Source organism: Corvus moneduloides, chromosome 1 (assembly GCF_009650955.1).
Source record: "Corvus moneduloides isolate bCorMon1 chromosome 1, bCorMon1.pri, whole genome shotgun sequence".
Classification (NCBI taxonomy): Eukaryota; Metazoa; Chordata; class Aves; order Passeriformes; family Corvidae; genus Corvus; species Corvus moneduloides.
Window position 1 is genome coordinate 63,913,847 of NC_045476.1, and position 21,682 is coordinate 63,935,528.

Sequence of the window (21,682 nt, forward strand, 5' to 3'; positions counted from 1 at the left end):
AAGACATATTACACTATATAAAAATACACTCAGCAAATAAATAAATCTACCAGTATTTCTCTCCACCTTTAATGAGATGGAAAAGAGCAAACTTCTAAAACTTGGGTACATTTTAAGTAAGAAATCTTACATCTTATTAATGAATTACAGTGCTTTCTCTCCACTTTTAATAATATACTCTTTCATGAAAAGAGACCTTTAAGAGATAAGCAGGCTCAGCTCGATGTTTTCTCTTCCCTTATCTGACATTTATTGAAATTCTGTGGTTGTCAGAAGACGCACTTTTTCTCAGGCTCACCAGAAGGAACATGCATCACTCCTGAATTGACTTGCTTCTCTTTTACATCTGTGACCATCTCAGCTACCAGGTAAGTCTTTTTTCCACCTTGGACTGTCTTTGTGCCTTAGTCTCTTTCCTTTGCTTGTTGAAAGGCAGCCATTAAATACAAGTTAACATTAATTATATATAGAAGAGAGTCAAGACCATTATCCTGTTTGCTTTACATTTTAACATATGCTTCAGTAAATGGAGCAGGAATATACCAAAACACTGCTGCAAATCCTCCATTGCAGACCTTGTATCTTGGCTGGAGTTTTTTGGCCTTGCTTTGCATTTATCTCCCTTAAATGTCTGATGGTAGGGCACTGCACCCACTGCAGAGGCTAAAAAAGCATCTTGGGACAGATCTGACATAAAAACAATCCCACTTCAGCTTCCAGAGATTAGTAAAAAACATTGATTCAGTGCAAATTAGAATTCAAGCTCTGCAAAAATTTACCAAGACACTTAAAATCTCATCACATACATTCAGCTGTAATATATAATACAGTACAATAATAAAATATAATACAAAATTGTATTGTATTTACAATATTCAGAAAAAATTGCATGAGGGATGGTTCTTGATCAAAGGCTGTGGATAATCTATTGGGCAGGAAACCACTTTATTAAAATTTTATTTAAACATAATTTCTAAATTACTATGAACTAAGATAAACTACTTACACCCATATGTTAACAGAACAGTTAGAAAGAACCAGAAATCTCAAAACTACAGGTATTGTTTCCAGTATTATAATTTTCATTTTTCTTGGTTTCATCTAAATTAGCAATAGAATAGAAATAATACTCAGCATCAATGTAATACTTACTTTGGTTGGTTTATTGAAAAGGCAGGCTCCACCTCCATTGTTTAAAAATTCATGATATTCTTCAATATCACACTCAGAGAACTTGCTTGGAAGATAGTATCTAACAGAATAAGGTAGCAGGATTAATTTCTCTGGAGCTTTTTACACTTCATATTTTCTTTTTTCAAAACAGGAGAACTACAACATTATACTTTAGAAAAAGAATGAAAACATGCTGTTCAGAGTGACTATCTGTTTGTAAATCTATCTAGTTTGAAAATGCTTTCAGTAAATAACAAGGAAATTTCAACAATGACACAGAGTTCATGGAAAGTGAGAGGTCTAGAACATTTCACTAAGTTTTTACATGCCAACACCATAAATCTGATTATCGTGTGTAGTTCTCACAAGCGTGACTTGTTCTACTAACAGGCCTGATCTCAGAAATTCATCTATCTCCTCCCATATAAACTGCAGGAGACAAAGAAAGCTCATAGTTTGTTTCTCTCTTAGAGGAAATGGTTCTCCTGACCCACAGAATTTTTATATAGTAAGAGTTACATAATTTTAAACATGCTCCTAACAAATACCACCTAACATTTCAGCTTCCCTCTGTCGTGTGTACCACTCAGTAAATTTCAACTGAGTACAGAGTGCCCCTGAGGCACAGTGCCCCACCTAAACACAACATGATGCAGAGAATCTTTGCATGGATCCTTTCCACAGGGAAGTAACTTTTCCCATGGCAACTGCAGTGATCTTCATATTCAGGTCCACAGTCACGAAAGTACTTATGCTTCAAGCAGATTTTGGAGTCTCAAGGGCTTTCCTCTATCAGCTCACCACTGGATATAAAAATATTAGCCAAAGTGCTATCCTGCATTGCTGGGAGGGAGAGCTTCCAAAACATAATTGGCCTTTTCCATCTGTAAGGCTCACGAATTTGGTCCAAACACTACAGAGGCTGTGGGTTTCACCAACATTCAGCAATAAGCTAGGTAAATACAAGGCTTTTTCATGTACCCAATTATTTGAAAGGTTTAAACTTCAGATAAAGAATTTAAAGACCCTAACATGAGATTTTATAACTTTTATAAGAATCAAAAATGCTTCTCAGACTGGCTCTTTAACTTAGTTAAAATCAGAAAAATCCTAGCAGGTATGTTTTCAGGTATACCAAGGCAAAAAGGGCACACTTTCAAAGAGGTTTGAATGACATATACTTCTTTGCTCAAAATTTTTCTGACCACAAAGCTATTGTGAAAATATGTGGATCCATTCGTAATGAACTAAAAACTGAGCCCTGTCTGTATCTAAAATTAGAATACAATGTAATTCATATCTAAAACTAGACTACAACGTAATTCATACACGCGATAAAAGACAGGCCTGTAATAAAAAGCATTAGGGTCTGAATACACTTTAGAAAGCATCAAATTTCATCCAGCAGCAAAAATTTGCTGATTCACCAGTCATTATGTTAAAATCTCTCCAGTGACACTACACATGGGTATGAACATACTCAGCGTCCAACTGGGGATAAAAATGACAGGAGATTAATGAAAGATTCCAACAAAAACACTGAAATGAGACACGCCTCAGAAATTTGGTTATAGGATTTCAAGAATTAGGGTGTGTCATTGTTTGTTCCCACAACTCAATAGCAAACTTGCATGAGAAAAGAAGCTACACCTGCTTCTGCTTCTCTGCAATGAATCTGGTTTACTGTTGAGCTTTGTGCTTTCCAAATTAAATCAGCATTCACCAAAAATCCTCACGTATCCTTCCTCAATGAACTCACTTATTCTCACATTTCTTCAAAGGTGTCTCTGTATGGTATATAGCTAATACCTTACTTTCTGAAAAATAAGTCATCAAAAATATTCTGCTGAACCACAGAAGAGAAAGATTTTCACACCTTTCCTTTATGTTACTGTATGAAGAACATGACTTTCCTCTAGTGAAATGTCTTACCCCATATCTCCCATTATGCATCCAGACCACGTGTCCTCACACTTACACTCACCTGACAAAAAAAAGGATAAAATAAGAAGTTACATCTCGAGTCTTGTGAGTCCAAAATAATACACTTCTTACCATAAAAAGCACACTACACTCAATTCCATTTCATATTTCAAGACAGGTTGGAAAGAATAATTTGTTGGTTTATTGCACACCTTAGTTTAAGTGTATCAGTGTTCCTTACCAAACTTTTTAAAAAACTCTACATGATTCTACGCAATCCTGAGCTTTGAAAATATGTCCTGTTTTTCTTTCCTTCTCTTAAAGTGAAGTTAGAGGAAACTGCAGTATTAGCCCTCAGCACTTGCAAATCATGAGTCAGCTTTCTCGTCTTCTCCTGTGTGATGATACTAATTTCTCAAATTTTCAGATTTTAAAAAAAAAATCATTTTAACTTTTTGATTTTTTTAGTTCTCTTCTTTGACTATGCTAATGTTATTGGGAAAATCTTCCCTTGAAAAACCCCAAACATTAATTTAGAAAAAAAAAAATGGAATGGTCAATGAACACAAGGTAGTACAGCAGGATCTATCAACTTTTTCCTCTGCTCTCCCTCCCGCCTTCCCCTACCTGCCTCCCTTCCTCCCCTACCTGCCTCCCTTCCTTCATGCAACTAACTCCCTTCTGCCCTGCCAGCTGGGATCACTTTGCTCTGGTCTCAATCCTCCACTTTCAAAGCTGTATCTTGCCTCAATTTCAGTAGAAATGCTTTCCACTTACACATTCTGTAACTTCTCTTACTGTACACGTGAACATCAGTTTATTGCTTCCATTTTAAAAGTACAATTAGAAAGGAAATGAAGCTTGGTCCAAAAGTTGCATTCTCTTCTCTCCCCACCAAAACAGTGCCCTGCCCCTCTCAGCCATAAAGAAAGGGAATCACCACTATTATAATTTTCACTTTTACCCTGCCCCTACATCAGTTAAAAAATACGTGGCTGGAAAATGAATACTGAACATGTCTGTAGGATAGAGCATCCGTCCCACATTTCTGAGTATTTTTAAAAATAGTATTACATAATCTACAAAAAAAACCCTTAAATGCAGATGTATCTCTGCATTATATATCGTCTACAATGCCTGAAAACAAAATCCACCTAAGCCGAGTTCTAGTACTCAATACAGTAATTTATCTTTTTTAAATGTAGGCCACATAAGCACACACAATCCAGTAAGTACGCACTCCAGTTCATTATTTAAATTGTTTCAAAACTGTATTTTAATCATATCAAGCTCATGGAAGCAGGAAGGAGAGGTGCTTGTTGCAGGCAGAGTGGTAGAGATTAAAGCATTCCAGGTAAACAGGGATAACCAAGTAGCTGAATACCAAGGTTACAGCAGAGAAATGGTAGCAGTAGGGTAGCAAGTACTGGAGATTTCGGTAATCTACAAGAGGAAATCAATCAAGAAAAACAGATATAAACTGTATTGTCAAAACTGTTCTATATAACAGTACTGAGGAGGCCCCTCATTATCCCCAGGTCTAATAATGTATATATTCCACCCTTGTGTCGTAAGATGGCAGCCATTTGGTCTGTGGGTGGGACACCAGTCTGCCTGAAATGAATGAAAGTGGCAGGTGCCTTTATGGTCTATTTTGGATGAAACGGTGACACCAGTGCTGCCAGGAATTATGAGCACAGGGATATTAGAGCATTTAGATGGAGGAAAATTAATACATCAGACCCTTCTCATTTTACTGCAAGAAATAAAAATATTTCAATATTGTGAGAAACAGAAGGGAAAAGTACGTATCAGAAAGACACTGATAAGATCCTCCACCTTCTAAGATTTTTCTCTTGAGACAGAGTGAAAAACCAAATAAACTTACCACTTAGAAGTTTTCTTCTGTCTGAGAAAATGCCAATGTTTTGGGCCAAGGTCTGTGCCAGGGTAACTGCCATTAAGTCTGGCTTTCCAAACTGAAATAAACAAGCAAGGTACAAAAAGCAATCAGTAACACACAGGTATCTCAGATTCAAGTGAAGCTTTTCTCATATCAAGGCAAAAAAAAAAAAGGCATAATCAGGTAGACAGCGTTAGAATTCTTACGTCAGGGTAGCTAGATGAAAACTAAACACTGGCTTATAGACAAGCTAAGTAAGAGAAAGTCCGTTTCTTTCTTGGTATTGTGGCTGCAATTATGAATGACAGGATATTGCAGAATTTGCTGAAAAGTGTATTTGAACCTATATTGAATTTATTCACTCATCACTCTTCATTGAAGTGTCCATTCTAGAGAGCTACATTAAGATTCTGCCTCAGCAAAAAAAAAGCAAAATATTTTGAGGAACATGTCTGCACTGATAAATTCCGTGCAGATAAATTTCCACCACTTATTGCTTGTACCAGTATCCCCACCTACCTCATTCACACCTCCGCCTTTAAGCAAGGAGCAGATTCCACCAGTGTGGGCTACGCCACTTCGACTGCTCTGAAATCGACTCCCCCTTTGACAAAAAGGAAAAGAAAAGGAAGTTTACCCTGCTCAGTCCATGAGTTTTGCACACGACTATTCCAGCACTCCCTTCTGATTTCCAAATGAGAAGATGGCATTTGCAAATGCTGGATGCCACCACTATGCTTCAAACTATGGAAAAACAAGTGGAAAAACAGATAACCACTCACAAACCTCACATGACAAATTATCTCCAGAAAAGTTATACCTTCTTCCCTCCTCCTTTTCAGACTACCTGATACAAGAAGAAGGGGACTATTTTGCCAAACCACCTGGATCTGCCCAGCCTTTTGTTTCTTGACATTCTACTGCAGTGAGTGCCCTCCGCTGGCACATGCTCCAGGCAGAGTGCAGGAGAGGCCACCAGGCTGCCAACGCACAGGACTAGTGAAACAACACGTGTCTAATCAGGCAGTGCTGATGAGGTAAAACTCAAGGGGAGATGCATTATCAGAAGATGCAGAGGTAGGTGGAAACTTCCTGGAACTACAGCCAATCTCATCCAAGGAACAGATGCACTCTGAGCCGAAATCTAATCACCTCTTTGGTGCTGACCACATCAGCATGATTGACTGCCAGTTACTGGAGACAAAATATACTCTGCTCCACCTGAGAGTACTGATCCATCCAGCAAATTATTTTTTTTCAAGTGAAAAAAAACCATCAAACATATAGTTGAGTGATACTTACTAAAACATCAAGAAGAATTAAAATGTGGGCTAACTGTGCTGAAGGTGGAAGTTCATTTGTAACCACTGTACCATCACACCAGCTACCCTCACCTTCCAACTTAGCTGTGTTTCACACACAGACACCATTTCAGAAATTACTATTTCTAAACAATCTATGAATGCGATACCACAAACACCATTGGTGGTGGTCCAATTAGCATTACAGTGGTATCCAGAGTCCCACCTACAGGCCAAGTCAGGCTCTCTTTTGCCCCAGTCAATCCACACACATTCACAAGAACAAGACTTCCCCCCCAAAGACTTTACAACGTCACCAGAGAAGATACACAAAGGATATGAGAAAGCCTGATTCCCATTTAAGAGATGAATATCTGAGACACAGAGAAACCAAATCTGCAAGCATCACTTGCAGACCTTACTAGCTTCTTCAAGGCAGAAATCAATAGCAGTAATTAAGCACATGCAAAAATTCTGAGGGTGGATACTGGGCTTGGGTATCCTGGAACCCTACTGAGGTCATGTTTAGGTTAAGTTTATTCTTACAGGCTCCAAAAACAGTCAGCAGAGAGAAAAAAGAACTCCAACAGAGATACTCATCTGGCATGTCTTGTGTGGATCAAAAATCTCAGCCATTAACCTCTCCTATCTTTTTGTAGATATATTTTATTATATCAATCTTATTTCCAAAACAATTGAGGTATTTAAAGAAAATAACATTCCTCTCAGTTTAGTATTCTTACAGCTCAAATGTCTTGGGAGAACAAACTGTTTTGAGGATCTGAAACACTTCAGTAATCCTGCAGCATGCAGGTCATTCAACGAAGTAAAGCAGGCCATAGTGCACTTCAGCAGAAAACCTCATTGGCTTCAAAACCAATGTTCTGCCTTTAAATAATCCATGATCTACTGCCAAAGAAGCCAACCTCCGAGGTGAAACTGTGCATGACCCTTCAGATAGCTGTGCTTGTGGAGCAGGTGATTGCACAGAATAACAAAGGATTACAGCGCATGCAGCTCAGGCTTGGTATGTTAGAACCAAAAGAAGAATCAAACCTCTAGTTGCACTGGCAGGCAGTTTGTGCATTAATTTTTTCCCACCTCCCCATCCAAAACATTATTTTCTGAATTATTGTGGACTACACACACAACAGAAAGGAGATGCATCAGCCAGTCATGAGAAGCAACCCCCAAGGAAAGAAAAAACCCCAGTAATAAAACATCACACGAGGTTACGTACGAAAAAAGGTGAACTGCGTCACTTTTCTCTCTGATAAAATCTCTCCTATATTTCATAAACTCACGTAGAGTCACCAAGGGGTTTTCAGATATGGTGAACTTGTTATCAGTAGCCCAGGTTTCCATGGCAACCAATACTATCCTCGTGTTAAGTTGTTCTTTATATATCTAGTACATTAACAGAATGAACAAATATATTATGTCAAATAGAACAAAGATGAGGTTTACCCCTTTTTTGTAACAGCTTGCATTTTTACGTAACTAAATATTTAGCTTATTCTAGCACACTTTAGGTTCTCAAAAGTGTTTTTATCTCTCTTAAAACCAACAAAAGAACATAAAAAAAACAGTAAACCCAAAATTTTAGGCTTAATTTTTCAATCAGTTCTCTTAGCCTTCAAAAAGATCCCTTGAACGTCCTACACAGGCAGAGCTGCATAGAAGAAAGATGGGATTTTTGAAAAATTACTACATTCCAAATAGTGCAAAGATTTGAAATTAATGGGTCTTTTATAACATCCAGCTCACCCAATGACACACAGGGGCTCTCTTATGCGGAATAATGATCTATAAAACCATATTTTTCACTGTTGTATACATCTACAGGAGTATTTCAACTCATGCTGGCTGAATCACAAAAAAAGGGCCATCCTTTCAATGCTGGGTTAACACTACACACAAAATACTTTCAAGCATTTTCTTATTCTAGTAATACTTTTCTTTTTCTATTAGTACTTGGGGTGAGGTGCAAGAGCCAGCAGCTCATCTGATTTAGCACCATAAATATAATCCACATAGTCCACCTGCATGTCCCTATTCTAACTCATTTACTCAAGTGCACTTTTTCTGGAGAAATTTTAATGCATTAGAATTTCAGATTATCTTTTGAGTTTGATGTTGTCAACACAGGGATCCTGTGCTAGAAACTGTCCTATCTAAGGTGCTCTTTAAAACTCAGACTCAAGGGACCAATCCAGCAGGATACCTAAAATTTTAAAGCCACAAAAAAACCCTGTCGGATGCTTTAAGTTAGAGAAAGGCTTTATAGGCGACTGACTGTGGTTCTAGTGAAAATTTGTGATCTTCATATACATTATTACTATTATATCACGAGCTGACAGTTCTTGCATCTATCGTCAGGAGAATCTTATGACTCATCTCACACACAAAAGAACATATAGTTGAGTGATACTTACTAAATCTGCCATGTTCACAACTGATTTAGCATAGCTGTTGGTATGGCCGACTGACAAACGGTGCTTTTTACACTGTGAAACAAGCACAGACCAGTGACAGGTATAGATTTCAGAAAAAACAGGGTCCATTTCCAAAACACCACAAAGTAAAAAACAACATCAACAATAAAACCCCTGTGCAAGGTTTTGTTTCCTGTGCTGAATGTAATGTTAATAAACAATAGTGGAAAATTTTTCAGAAATGAACATTACTGATATACTTTACAACAGCTGTTGTAAGGATCTATGAATTCCTCTTTAGAAAGTACCCTAGGATCTTTACTGGAAAATGCTACAAGAACAGGAACATGTTGTTCTTCATTATCTTTATTTGAAAATTTTTAAATTAATCACAAATGCCAATGCAGAAATCAGCAACAAAAACTTCCATAGCTGAGACTCCTTTAGAGGTGTTATCCCAGAAGTGCCTGCACCCATGTTTTAATCTATCAGATCTGGGGTGTTTTTTTTTCAATTTTCTCTCTTAAGCTGTTTTCTGGTTTTCTTCTTGTACAGTTTCACACTCCTAATAAAGCCACAGTAATTGGTTCAAATCACTTCAGCAATCAGACTCCAATGGCACCTTTACTGAAATTTGTAATGCAGTGCTATAAAAATGGCACTGAAGACAGCTGTCCAGGTACTCCTATTTGCAGAAAAAGCCAGTTATGAATGAGCATGATGGGCATGAAAGTCACAGGTATCTCAGAAGAATTTAGGACAAAGTGCACAAGATTTTCAGAAATGTTTAACCGTCTCATGCCCCATGATGCTTGATTTTGGAATGAAAGTTGTCCATATTTTCTGGAAGTTAGGATCTCTTAGTGGGCACGAAGAAATTCCCCACAACTAGGGCATAGGAAAGGCATCCTTTCAAGCAGGAATGGGGCGGGGGGTAAACCACCAAAACCAAGGAAGTTAAAAGCCCATAGCAAATGCTATTTCCTTCTCACAGGAGGAAATGATTTGGCTTCTTTGATCATGGACATTCACTAACACTTGCCTCAGAGAATAAAATCCTAACTGGACTGACTCTTGCAGTAGCTGTGATCAGACAAAATTAGGAAACATTGTCCTTGAAGAAAACCTGTCTCAATAGATAGGATCCCAAGGGAAAAGCTGTGGCTTCAGGTCTTTAGGATCAAACACAATTACATTGATTAAGGCAATTTTCATCCAATATTATTAGTTTTAATCCAAGAATGTATTGCTATGTTCACCAAACTGAGCTGGTGGAGGAGTACGCTGTCTAAGGACAGAGGCACTCCTTGTACACTCTCATGTCTATTTTTGCCATTTCAGGTAGTGCCTGAAAGAAGTGCGGCATATTACAGAAGAAGTAGACAAGATTCACAGAAATATTTTGATTTCAAAGCCATAAGGGACTATAAAATCATCTAATGTCACCAGTCAGATGGGCACTACCAGGCTGAACTTTATCCAGTTACTTCAAGAACAAATCATATTGTTTGTGTTTGAAGTTACCTTTGAACACTGCAAGTGATGAAGAATTCACCATTTCCTTTGATATTCCCTTCATTAGTTATTAACCATCTTCACTGACATAAATCTGTGCCTTTTCCCACTGAGACTGGCTTTTCTTCAATACACTCACTGTTATTATGTCTCTTTCTGCTATGTTAAAAACCCCACTGTATTCTCCCAGAGAAAGTATACAAGCTTAACAAAATAATTTTCTCTACATTGACTGGGATGTATCAAAAAATCTAGTCACTGTTGATCTCCCCACGCTCAACAGCTGCTGCATAATTGAAATAACTGCACTATTGATTGCTGAGTGGCTGTAACTAAGACAAATGCTCAGGAAAGCCAGAAAGAAAATCATCAGCTTAAGTCACACTGACATTAGTTACTTTATGACTCTTCTTTCTGATACTCAGGCCTACTTGCATTCTTGGCGAAATTAACTTGCCAAAATTCAAAACCAACTTCATCAATGTTTAATGAGACCATAATCTCTTCTATTAAGGACATACTGAATTTATTCCAGCCTTATATTGTTCTTTATTGTTATGCTCTCTGGATAAATTAAGACAATTTGATGCTAATTATAATTGTAAGATGTTGAAATGCGTCAGTCTTACCATTAGATGATCATTTACAATCATCAACTCAATGTATTTTGTTTCCTCTTCAACTTTACGTGGAATCTGACGAACCTATGGAGAGAATGTAACTCTAAGAGGGTCTAACAATACAGAGAGAGTGTAACTGGTAACAAACATCTGCACTTAGTGCCTTCCCCGCTTTAATAAACAGTGAAGTCTCTGTTTAGAATATTTATTTTGAAACAAAATAAAGTGGGACAAACTAGCTACTTGTTACTATTGCAACATAAAAAAATATATGTGTTTTATTAATGGGAGTTTCTGATAAAACTACACTCAAAATGAGCAAAAACATTTTACCTATTTTTTCATTTGCAATGTAGCAGTTATTTAAAAATTTCTTAACTCTTCAGGTAGGCAATGTCCAAGAGAACCCATCAAAGTTTAGCCTACATTAGATACCTCTTTTTGTATTAGCTGTATTGATATAGAGATCTCATGCCAAACCAGCAGGAGCAGCAGGACTCCATCTGGACAAATTAACTCAGCAGACATGAAGCAAACTTGATGGCGTATTCCTTAAAAACAAGCATATTGGCACATACCTGCCTTTTCCTTCTTTTGTGTCTTGGCCTTACAACAAAGTTCTGTGATGTAGTATTCATCTGCCAGAACTCTGAGCAGAAAACACAGACAAATACATTGAACATTTATAAAAATATAGCCCATCAATTAGTGACCCTGACGAAACATGACAGTAGTATGGCATTCTTCAGATGCAGCAACAACTCATTTTTACAAGCTTCCAGCTACAAGGGAGGCAAGGCTACAGATGCTTCCCAGTAACAGGGCTCTTATAAAAAACTCTACTAGTGATAATCTGGGTCTGTTGAAACAGATGATCTGTGGGTGTCACGCTTCAGAAAGCAAAGCAGATGTTCTATGCCAAAACTTCACAACACTGGGCATGAACTATTATTAGCATAGTGCTTCCATGGAGTGAATCACATTTTCGGGAATTCAGCAGACATTCACAGAGCTCTTGCAATATCTACCTAAATTAATAAGAAGAGTATGGAAGGCAGAATTAATGCTTTAAGACGATTATATTCACAAAGCAAAATATGTCAGAGTTGGGAGAAACCTTAGGAGATTTTGGCAATACTCACTTACCAATACAATAATCCTCCCTGCTAATCCCTCTGTGTCTTTAACTTCTTAAATCTCTAATCATAAGCATCAAGCAGTTTATTCTTTTGCCAAATCCTTTTCACCAAATCTATTACTAGCCACTCATGGAAAAGGACATACTATAAACTAAGCAGAAGACAACACCTGCTCTCATCCTTTCAAATGTCCAAGAAGTAATTTTCCATCTTTAATTTTAGGTTCATAGTCCCTGCTTCTTTTTTCCTTATACAAAATAAACCTCTTTCCTTATCTTGTATAAATGTGTTTGCTATTCGCATAACCCCAAGAAGATCTTTCTTTGAGACATGCAAATTAAATGTTTGCAGTTGCTGAGTTTGTAATAATGTCTTACTCCTTTTACTGCTTTTCCTCTTTTGTGCTTTCTGCAGCTTTGGACATTATTTCAGTTTCCAGGAACTGAAAACTTCTTTCAGTGTTCCAGAGAGATTTTACCAGTCCTGCAGAGAAGTAAATAGTCCTGTAGGGTTTACAGAGCACTCCTATAGTGCTATAGAGTTTATGGAGCTGTGTAAATTAAGGGACTTCCAGTTCACATATCTTTGTACACAACTTCTGGTTGTGTTACGAATTCCTCACAAGTTCAGTTTTGCTGGTGAGACAGGAAAGTTTCTCACAGCTTCACTTCCTGCTCTATCTTAATTGTACAATTTCTGTATGAGGTTCAAAAATAGGATTAAAAACCATGCTGATAGGAATTTCACAGGGCTGCCATATCAGCAGAATCTTAAAACACAAACCTGAGTTGCCCATCTGACAAGTCATTGCCAGGCCTAAGTGATAATCTTAACCAGGAGTGGCAAATTACTAATAACGCAAACCAGGAAAACAAAGCATGACTAACTGGTATTGTCTTGGGTAAAATAGGGACATGAATTTTGGTACATGAGGTTTGCAGGTATCTTCTCATGGAGCAACCTGGACAATCACAGGCTCTCTGCTTAAAAATGTTTTCATGGTTACACCAGCGTGCTTGAGGACTTTCTTTAGAAAACAGACCAAAAATAAATTAAATCAAACCCAAAGCTTTATTCCTTAAAGACCTGCAGACACTTGAGCTTGCAGTGATATTAAATCTTGAAAACTTTTTTACAATGTTTTTGATTATGCTTTATGTACGTTAATTAGTTTAGACGGTGTTCTAGCGCCACACAACTGGATCTCAACCTGTCATTTTTGGTTTTGTAACATGGGTTATGAAACTGGTAAACACGACACTTTTCAATCAATAAAATAATAATTTACAGTATGTATATACAGGGTCTCAGATAACTTTACCAGCAAATGTGATTGTTTTACCCACAATCGGAAGTCAGTCATCTCTAGAGGGAAATGATGCAGCCATTACCATTAACACATTAACACACATTAACACAGCCTTATAATTCACAAGATGGATAAACCCACACAGGATGCATTTCTAGCCAAGGGCCCTCAGGCAAAAGAACATGACCAGCAAAATCACAGGGAGTGTTGATAGTTGAGAGAGTCTAGCAGATATTTTGATGGGAATATATTACATTGAAAAAAATGTAACAAAGATTCACAAAATCATAGAATCATTTTGGTTGGAAAAAACTGCTAAAATCGAGTCCAACCATAAACCTAATACTGCCAAGTCCCCCTAAACCACGTTCCTAAGTGTCATATCTACATATTTTTCATGTGACCTCAAAAGAAAAGGACATCTGTTATGTATTATTTGAAAAACAGCACCTTTGATAACATATTATTATTTAACCATCAACTCAGGTCTAACCCACTACATTATGCCAGGGCATTGTAGACCTCAACAGAGATGGTGAGAAAAAATACAGTCCAGTAAATATAAAGTCAAATGCTCTAAGCGTGCCAAGTCATCTGTCCAAGCTTTGCTTATTTAAAATCCTCATTATTCCTCAGACCATTGCAAAGCACAGTATAATAAATTCTTTTCTGCAACAGCTTGTGTTTTTTTTAATATCCAGGGAGCAAAAGAATGTATAAAGTACATTGCTATTAAACTGTGATATCATAGAGTGTGCTTTTACTATCACTGATACTGAGTAATCCCTATTATTTGAATTTTTTCCCTTTCTAACACTGATATTGAAGCTGGTGATCTATCCAGTCCATTCCTAATGCAGAGGAAATGCTGAGTGGAAATCTTACCTTACACACATGCTCTTTCAAAGATAAGAGAAAAATCTTGGCTTCAAGGAAAATCTCCTTAGGCCAGTCAAATTGATAAATTATGAGAGTAGTAAGGAATGTAAGAAATACTGATGACATACCACCCCAGCACAGTGCTTGCTACTGCTAATAATAATTTTGTTGTAGTACTTTCAAAAAATCAATCACAACAATACTATTAGCAATTAACTGCAAATATTATTTAAAGAAAAAAAAGTCAAGTCAAGACAGCAGTCAGACCTCTCCAGACTGGCAGGGAAGGGGCAGAGATACTGGTGGAGCTCTCATCCTCTAGAGTGTGATTGTGCATGGAGGATGACTTACAAAATTGAATAATCAGAAACAAAGAAAAATGGTGTGTTTCCTAATGAGGATATAATATAATAAATCTACTGTAATTGTCACTAAAAACATCAGAAACACTTTTTCAAACAATTTTACAAAAACAAGTATGGGCATGCAGAAGAGTAGACTGTGAATTAAAGTTTATTTCTCCTACATGGGATCCTAAACATAAAGTGATGGAAGATTAGCACCGTGTACCTCTTATCCACATTACAAATACTTGTATAATTGAGAAGACTAGCACTCTGCAACTGAATTTCCTTTTTAATGTTTTCTACAATCCTGTGATTCTACTTCAATCTAAATGGCAACATGTTCAATTATGTCACATGCTGGGTTTTGTACAGCAAAGCCAGCAACTATTTATTTGTTATCTATAGTAAAATCAAAAGTGTACTAGCATGTCTGGATTTTTGAGGAAAAACAAATAAACAAAGAAAACAAGACCCTGAAGCCCTAGTTTGACAGTTTTTTGAAAATCAAGAAGCTTTGGTGGAGGTGAAACCGGGGCATTTACTTGCAATTAATCCCTTTTCGTAATTTTAAAAGCAGAAAACAGTTTTATTCCAAAATCTTGAAAACAGAAAGCTTCACTATTAGGAAATCTTATGAAACAGTTTATAGGTACCTAGCAAGTACCAGCACTAGCAGTCTCTTAGTTTAACAACATGAGACAGAAGATTTATTTTAAACTCAGCATTGGTTGCATTATTTCCAATCTTTTGAATTATATGTCCTCAAGAAAATGTGACGGAAGATGCACTTTATTATTTGACCTTATGTTCAATAAATTGTTCTCATTACACCACCATCTCTGCGAGCACAGGTAGTAAGCATGGTAAGTGCTTAAGGTGCAGGTACATAGGAAGTTTTGTGACACAGAAGTCAATGTCTTACACTGCACAAGCCTTTTGTGCTCATGTCCCTCCATCCTAACACTGCCTCCACCTTGCCCGGGCAATCATCATCACAGGACAGGAGGCACCAAGCTGGTACACTGCTTCATTTAGATTCAGACAGATTCCTTTCTCAGAACTGAAATTAAGGCAACCCAATTGTAGCAATTTCCCTCTTTTTTCCCACTTTTCTCATTAGCTTCCTGAATGATTCTACTTTGCTTAACAACTGGTATATCTGCACAAACTGTGCTCCAGGGATGGACCCATCTATGTGCAGTACTCACACCCAAGATCTCAGACCCAAAAGTTTGTTATCTATATCTATATAATATCTATCTATCTATCTATATATATATATATATATATATATAAAAACAAACTTTTGGACTGATAGAGGACAAACAGTTTGTAACAAGATGACCAAACATCTGTAACTCTCCTGAAGAAATTAGTCTAGAAGTGGTTTCTACCCAAATGTCAGTGTCTATGAAGGACAGTTACATTTATCTAGGGTATGTACGGTAGAGCAGAAAAACGCATCTGTGAAACTGACAAATCCTTGACAGAATGGGAATATGTCATAAATACTGCAATTTTAGCTTCAATTAACAAGCTGACCTCTCAGATGAAAACCCATTTTTTTAAAAAACCTTTCTCCCTCCACACACAATATGGGCATTCATCACTACAAGCACTTGAATCCACTTCTGCCTCCAAATTCATTTGCACTAAAATGCATGGCCCTCATCATAGCCAGCACTGTGAAAAATGCTGATCAGACTGGAGAGGAGAGTCACTGAACAGCAACGACCTTTGGCAACTTCTTCTCTCCCAGGCTTATGCTCACATCATGGCACTCACCCTGTATCTCAAAACAGGAAAAAGCCATGAAGAGTTATCAACCATCGTCAATGTGGTGTTTATTTTCATCATCTCTAGGCTACCTCAGTCCTTTCCTTTCTACAACTACTAGCACATAATCCAGCCCACAGACCACATAACTTGTTAAGAGAAACATGTATCATAACATGAAGCTCTAGGAGAGGTTTCATTTCCTGGATCCAGGGTTTTTTCATCACTTCAGGTTCTTTTCCCGTGCTTTCACTGTTTCAAAATGGGTTTTTTTCAGTGCCTTTTTATTTAATTGGGAAAAAGAAGGTATATATAATGAAACTATATACTAACAGAATATGATCTATCAAATACAATCAACAAATTTGGCCTTAGACTAAAACATTTAATAAGTCATGAATATTAAAATATCATACCAGATGGCAGGTCAACTGAAGGAAATTCAAACAACTTGGATTTGTAAACAGAGTGGAAATGGAAGTCATCCTGAAATAGTAAATATTGCCCATATTAAACCAGGAAAAATCAATCCATCTCATGAGCATTAAACAGACTATTCCAAAGGTTCTTCTTACCCAAAACATACACCAGTGAACATGGAAGTTGCAAGGCACCATTACTCTACAGTCCTCTTTTCCCAACTGCAGTGTGATGGGTAATGCCACAGTTAATCACTTTTTATATCTGAGTACCTCAGACACAGTGGCTGAGCACACTTAGAGCTAGGCCTAAACTAGGCTCCCAGAGCTGCTCGGGGAGAGAGTCAATGAGAGTCACAGGAGCTGCTGAACTGGAGTCAAGGATGACCCAGGAGGAGAGTGATACAACAAACCCAGAGCAGGAAGTGCCAGAGAAGGGGACAGGGCACTCACAGCTTCTGTTGCTGGCTCCAAGGGACCCTCCTCTGGTGCTGTATTGTTCTACAGCCAAGTGTTACAGAGCACAGACATATAGACCCACCACTGCCTCAGATTTGGAGGCCTGCTTTTGTCTGTGAAGATGGAGTCTCACATACGAAGTAAATGAGTTGGGAATGAGGCGATGACCCTTTGGTCCCACGGCCTTATGGCTACCCTGTACCCGTGGATGACTGTACTCAACAAACACAGCAGGACTACTCTAAGTTCTACTTACATCTGAAGTGTAGTTTTCATCTGGCTCAATAAGGTAAGTATGATTTCCATCATAGAACATCCCACTGTCAAGAGCAGGAAAATATAAATACAGATTTAATAAACAAATACTAGTGCAACATGGAAGTAACTTCTTAAAGTTAATATACTTTAAAAATTTAAATATCTGGACAAGGAAGAGTTAAAAATGGTTTCAGGAACTGAATGTAATTCTGGATCACTCTTTTGTTTCTTCACTTCAGCAAGAAAGATTTTCTCCTGTGGTGAATCAGACTTCTTTCTTCCACAAACCTTCACTACAACACATACAAACACCACAAAATGGACTAATTTAGCCAACTGAAAATCCAGTTCAAAACTTCCACTCCCATGCAAGAGATATCTACCTGCAACAGATAAATAAGGGTTCCCTGTCTTAAGGAACACACATATTTGGAACATATATGCATAGGTTTCCCCAAATAAAAATGTTGTTGAATTGAATTAAATTATCCTTAGGTTTTAATGGGGTTTTTTATTAACTCTTTCCTTAGTGTTTCATTTTGAAAGTGTTGATACAAATATTATTCTGTAAGAGCAAAAAAACAAAGTAAAAGTAAAAAAAAATTCCTATAGAAATGCATTCTGATCTTCAACCAAACCAGAACATTGTTTAAGTAATTTTGCCTTTATTGCAGTGGCATACACACATGGTTGGCATTAGGCTGTGTCAGCATGTCCCTTTCAAAGGGCCATTACTAAGGTGTTTAAGCTTGGCCCTAAACATGAACTGTAAGTTCAAACTTGGCACATAGCGCACAACAACAACAGCATAAAACAGAGATCATTTATTTACCTACATTATGGTTAAAAACACCCAAAACAAACAGGAATTATAAGCAACAGAAGCAGATACTTTTCTTTTTTTCTTATGCAGCATTTTTTTTAATCAGCAAAATTGACATTCACAGAAGTAACCTGGTTTACTGACTGTGTAACATATATCAAGTGTGAGCATAACTACAATGTAAAGCTCCTTCACCTTTCAAATTACCTGTGCCTATTCTTTAGAAATAAATACTGTCTTATACAGTTTAAGCAAAATATTCAAGCACCTGTTGAAGCTTCTTTGCCTGGAAATAAGATAAGATTGGGGAAGATCCTGTAGCTCCTCATCAGGCAAAACTTTCCGTCCCTCTAATTGCAACTTTAGTTAAGCACAGTCTGCTGTCAGCGAAGAGCTTCTCGTGAGACTGCTGCTCCCAGCAGCACTGACCTCTGATCAAGTCACTCCACAGTGACAAGAATAAGAGTCACGGCTGACCTACAGACCTGACCTGCCCACTCAGAGCATTCACGGCTCTTTTCCGACCAGCTACCACAGCCCAGTATGCTCTGAATAAACCACACGCTCACGGGTGTGTTAGAGAGAAAACAACAGCAAAACATTTCAAAAGCCTGCGTTTTGGTGGTGTGTATTCTTCCGACAATCACATTTGTAGCCGTGACAGCCGAATTCACAGCAGCAGTTTTTACGTTCACCACCAGCCGGCAGCAAGATCCCAGCCGTGCCCGCTGCCTGTGCCCTCGCCGGCCAGCCCGGGCCGCAAGCCGTGCCTCACCTCAGCTCACCCACATCCCAGCAACCGCCGGCGTTTGCGTTCTAAGGCTTCCGTGGGTTAACTCATAGGAAACCGTGGTTACCGCATATCCCACAGCAAACAAACAAAACAAAAATCCAAGCAAAATGGCTTGCTCGAAGTTGAGGTTGCAGAGATACACTTGTCATTAGCCAAGTCACTAAGAAGGCGACCGTAACTTCAGGTACTCTGTCAGCCAGTCATGTGATAAATTTAATAAAAGGAAGGACACAAAGCAGACATTACCAACAGAAGAACTCGTAACATATGATTAAAAAATCCCAGCATTTTTTCACATGTATGAAAAATTCTGCTGTTACTGGCTGAGATCTAGAGGTACTCATACTCAAAAGAGGAGATTGGCATGACCTTTAGAAAGATGAAGCTTGTTATTCTCTTAAAGGCATCTGTTCTATCTCATGCACTTCCTAAAATTCATGAAAGCAAAGCTCCTGCCCTGCAGACCTCACAGAAGACAACTCTCCCAGCTACTCTTATTTCAGCAAGATGCTCCAAATTGTGCTTGAAGCTAAGGAGCTCTGATTGCCAGTGTGAGTTTCTAATAATTACTTCTCATTTAAAATCGACTGTGTAGGAGCTAGTTGTATTGATGGAAATGCAGTGTCAGAGAATGTCAGTTTAATACAGCTCAGGAAACATTACTTTCTCATACTGGATGCTTGAAATACCAGCCTGATTAGAGTAAACTTGGGTGAAGGAACTCAGCTGAAACTTTATTTTATCAGGGGGAAAAAAAATGGTGGGGGAGGAGATGGGGAGATACTTCTCAAGAGAGAACTAAATTATACAATGAAAAAAATGCATCATTCATCATGTAACTTTAGAAGGGACCAATTTGGGTATCAGGCCATTTAAGAATACAGAGCAGCAGAACAGTCAGTTTTAAGCATAAACCCACAAAAAGAGGGCAGGGAAAGACATAGGCAGGCTCTCCTTCCTTCCTGCTTTTACTCCTAGGAGTTAGCAGGGGCCAAGACCTAATGGATCACTGCTAATGGAAGCCATGCAGTGGCTCAGGATGCATTAGGAAGCTACTATTTTTAGGCTCACTGTCCATACTTGAAACTGGACTCAAGTTTCTTGAGCTGCACAGCTGTTAATCAGACAAGTTCAAGGATGACAAGTCGTCTGCACGCATTCTCCCCTTCATAACAAAGAACACACAACTATAGAAGGAAGACACTACTCAAATAAAAGTACTTCTACGACTGGCACCAGAACTATACAATAGTTGCAGATAGACAATAGGCTGAAGAAGAATTCCATCAGCTAAACCCTGCTGCCACAGAAAAAGGTGAAGCTCATTTGATCTCCACACAGGCTCACTTGCTGCCATGACTTTTCAAGCTGATGTCAGTATTAGAAGTGCTGAGATCCTGTAATTCCCAGATGCAACAGGCACTTGGTTGATCTGAAAACCTGACTAGCATCATTCAATAGTGCCAAAAGTAGACACATCCAAAAGCTATACAATACATACACAGCTTCACGTAACCCTCAGCTGACAGAGGCTTTAATTATATCATCAGTAAAATTATGTGCTTCGAAGAAAAATTACTGCACCCTCTTATACCTTTTCTTCTAGATTTTTTCAAGATTTTACTATATCCAATGTATTACCCCATACACACAGCTCAAGACCAGAAATTCTGCTAAAAACTATGGATAGTGCAAGATAAATTCTAAATTGACATTTTCTTTGTAAAGAGACTAGAAAAGAAATAAAATATGCATCATTATAACAACAAGAAAAGAACACAATTTCCAAATTATTCACTGGCATTGTTTTTATTCTTGCAGAATAGGATGTTTTCAGCTACTTCTTTCTACTCTGCTATCTCTGTAATAAATTATCTTAAAACAATACCTGGCCACTGCCACAAGTCCTCAGTTTAGAAAAAAGAGGAAATTCTGAAGATTGCTGATTACCTAATATTGGTGACAAACTAGTAGGAAAAGAAATAGCACTTATTTTACTATATACATATGTTATTTTAGTATAAACAACTTGATTTTGCTTAAAAGAGTAATAAACAAAGGTCAGTAAAAACAAAACAGCAGACTTACTGTAATCCATGGCATGTTGACAAGGCAACAAATGATACAGGATTTCCTCGAATTTTTCCCTGATAATAGCAATGTTCTCCTCCCTGAAATTGGAAATTGAGACTTTAAATCCATGGGACATCCCACAGTATGACACTCCATCCTGTCAAAGACTGCTTTTTCACAAACACATTGCCAAGCCATTGACATGGCACCAAGAGTTCATCCCACCTTCTTTGATCCATGGTTTGGTACTTAGACAAACATCATCATCCTGACACTTCACACCAAATGGTGTATTTCACAATTTCAGTGTGAAACCCCTGACATCCTGAGATGCATTTCAGAGACAAATTTCTCCAGAAGTGAGAAAGTGCTCATCTTTGTTCATTGACTAGAAAAAGAGTTGGAAGTAGGGGGCTTTGACTCAACATCTGCTCTGCACGTGACTACATCAGACAGGATGAACTCTGCTCTGAGGGTAAGGCAATTTCCTTCTTCTGAGGAGAAAGGTATGCTTACCAAATAATAATAATGCTTGAT

General features: G+C 37.9%; 1 protein-coding gene across 1 annotated transcript in view; it reads right to left on the minus strand.

Annotated features, from left to right (window-relative positions):
- Nucleotides 1-21,682, minus strand: part of ADAM22 (ADAM metallopeptidase domain 22) — a 138,663-nt gene that overhangs the window by 35,455 nt on the left and 81,526 nt on the right. Inside the window, 11 exon segments of the mRNA XM_032113010.1 lie at nucleotides 1,153-1,252; nucleotides 3,106-3,157; nucleotides 4,985-5,075; nucleotides 5,519-5,603; nucleotides 7,541-7,707; nucleotides 8,736-8,807; nucleotides 10,880-10,954; nucleotides 11,449-11,519; nucleotides 16,737-16,806; nucleotides 17,455-17,518; nucleotides 21,161-21,243. Coding sequence (XP_031968901.1) covers nucleotides 1,153-1,252; nucleotides 3,106-3,157; nucleotides 4,985-5,075; nucleotides 5,519-5,603; nucleotides 7,541-7,707; nucleotides 8,736-8,807; nucleotides 10,880-10,954; nucleotides 11,449-11,519; nucleotides 16,737-16,806; nucleotides 17,455-17,518; nucleotides 21,161-21,243 — 930 coding nt within the window.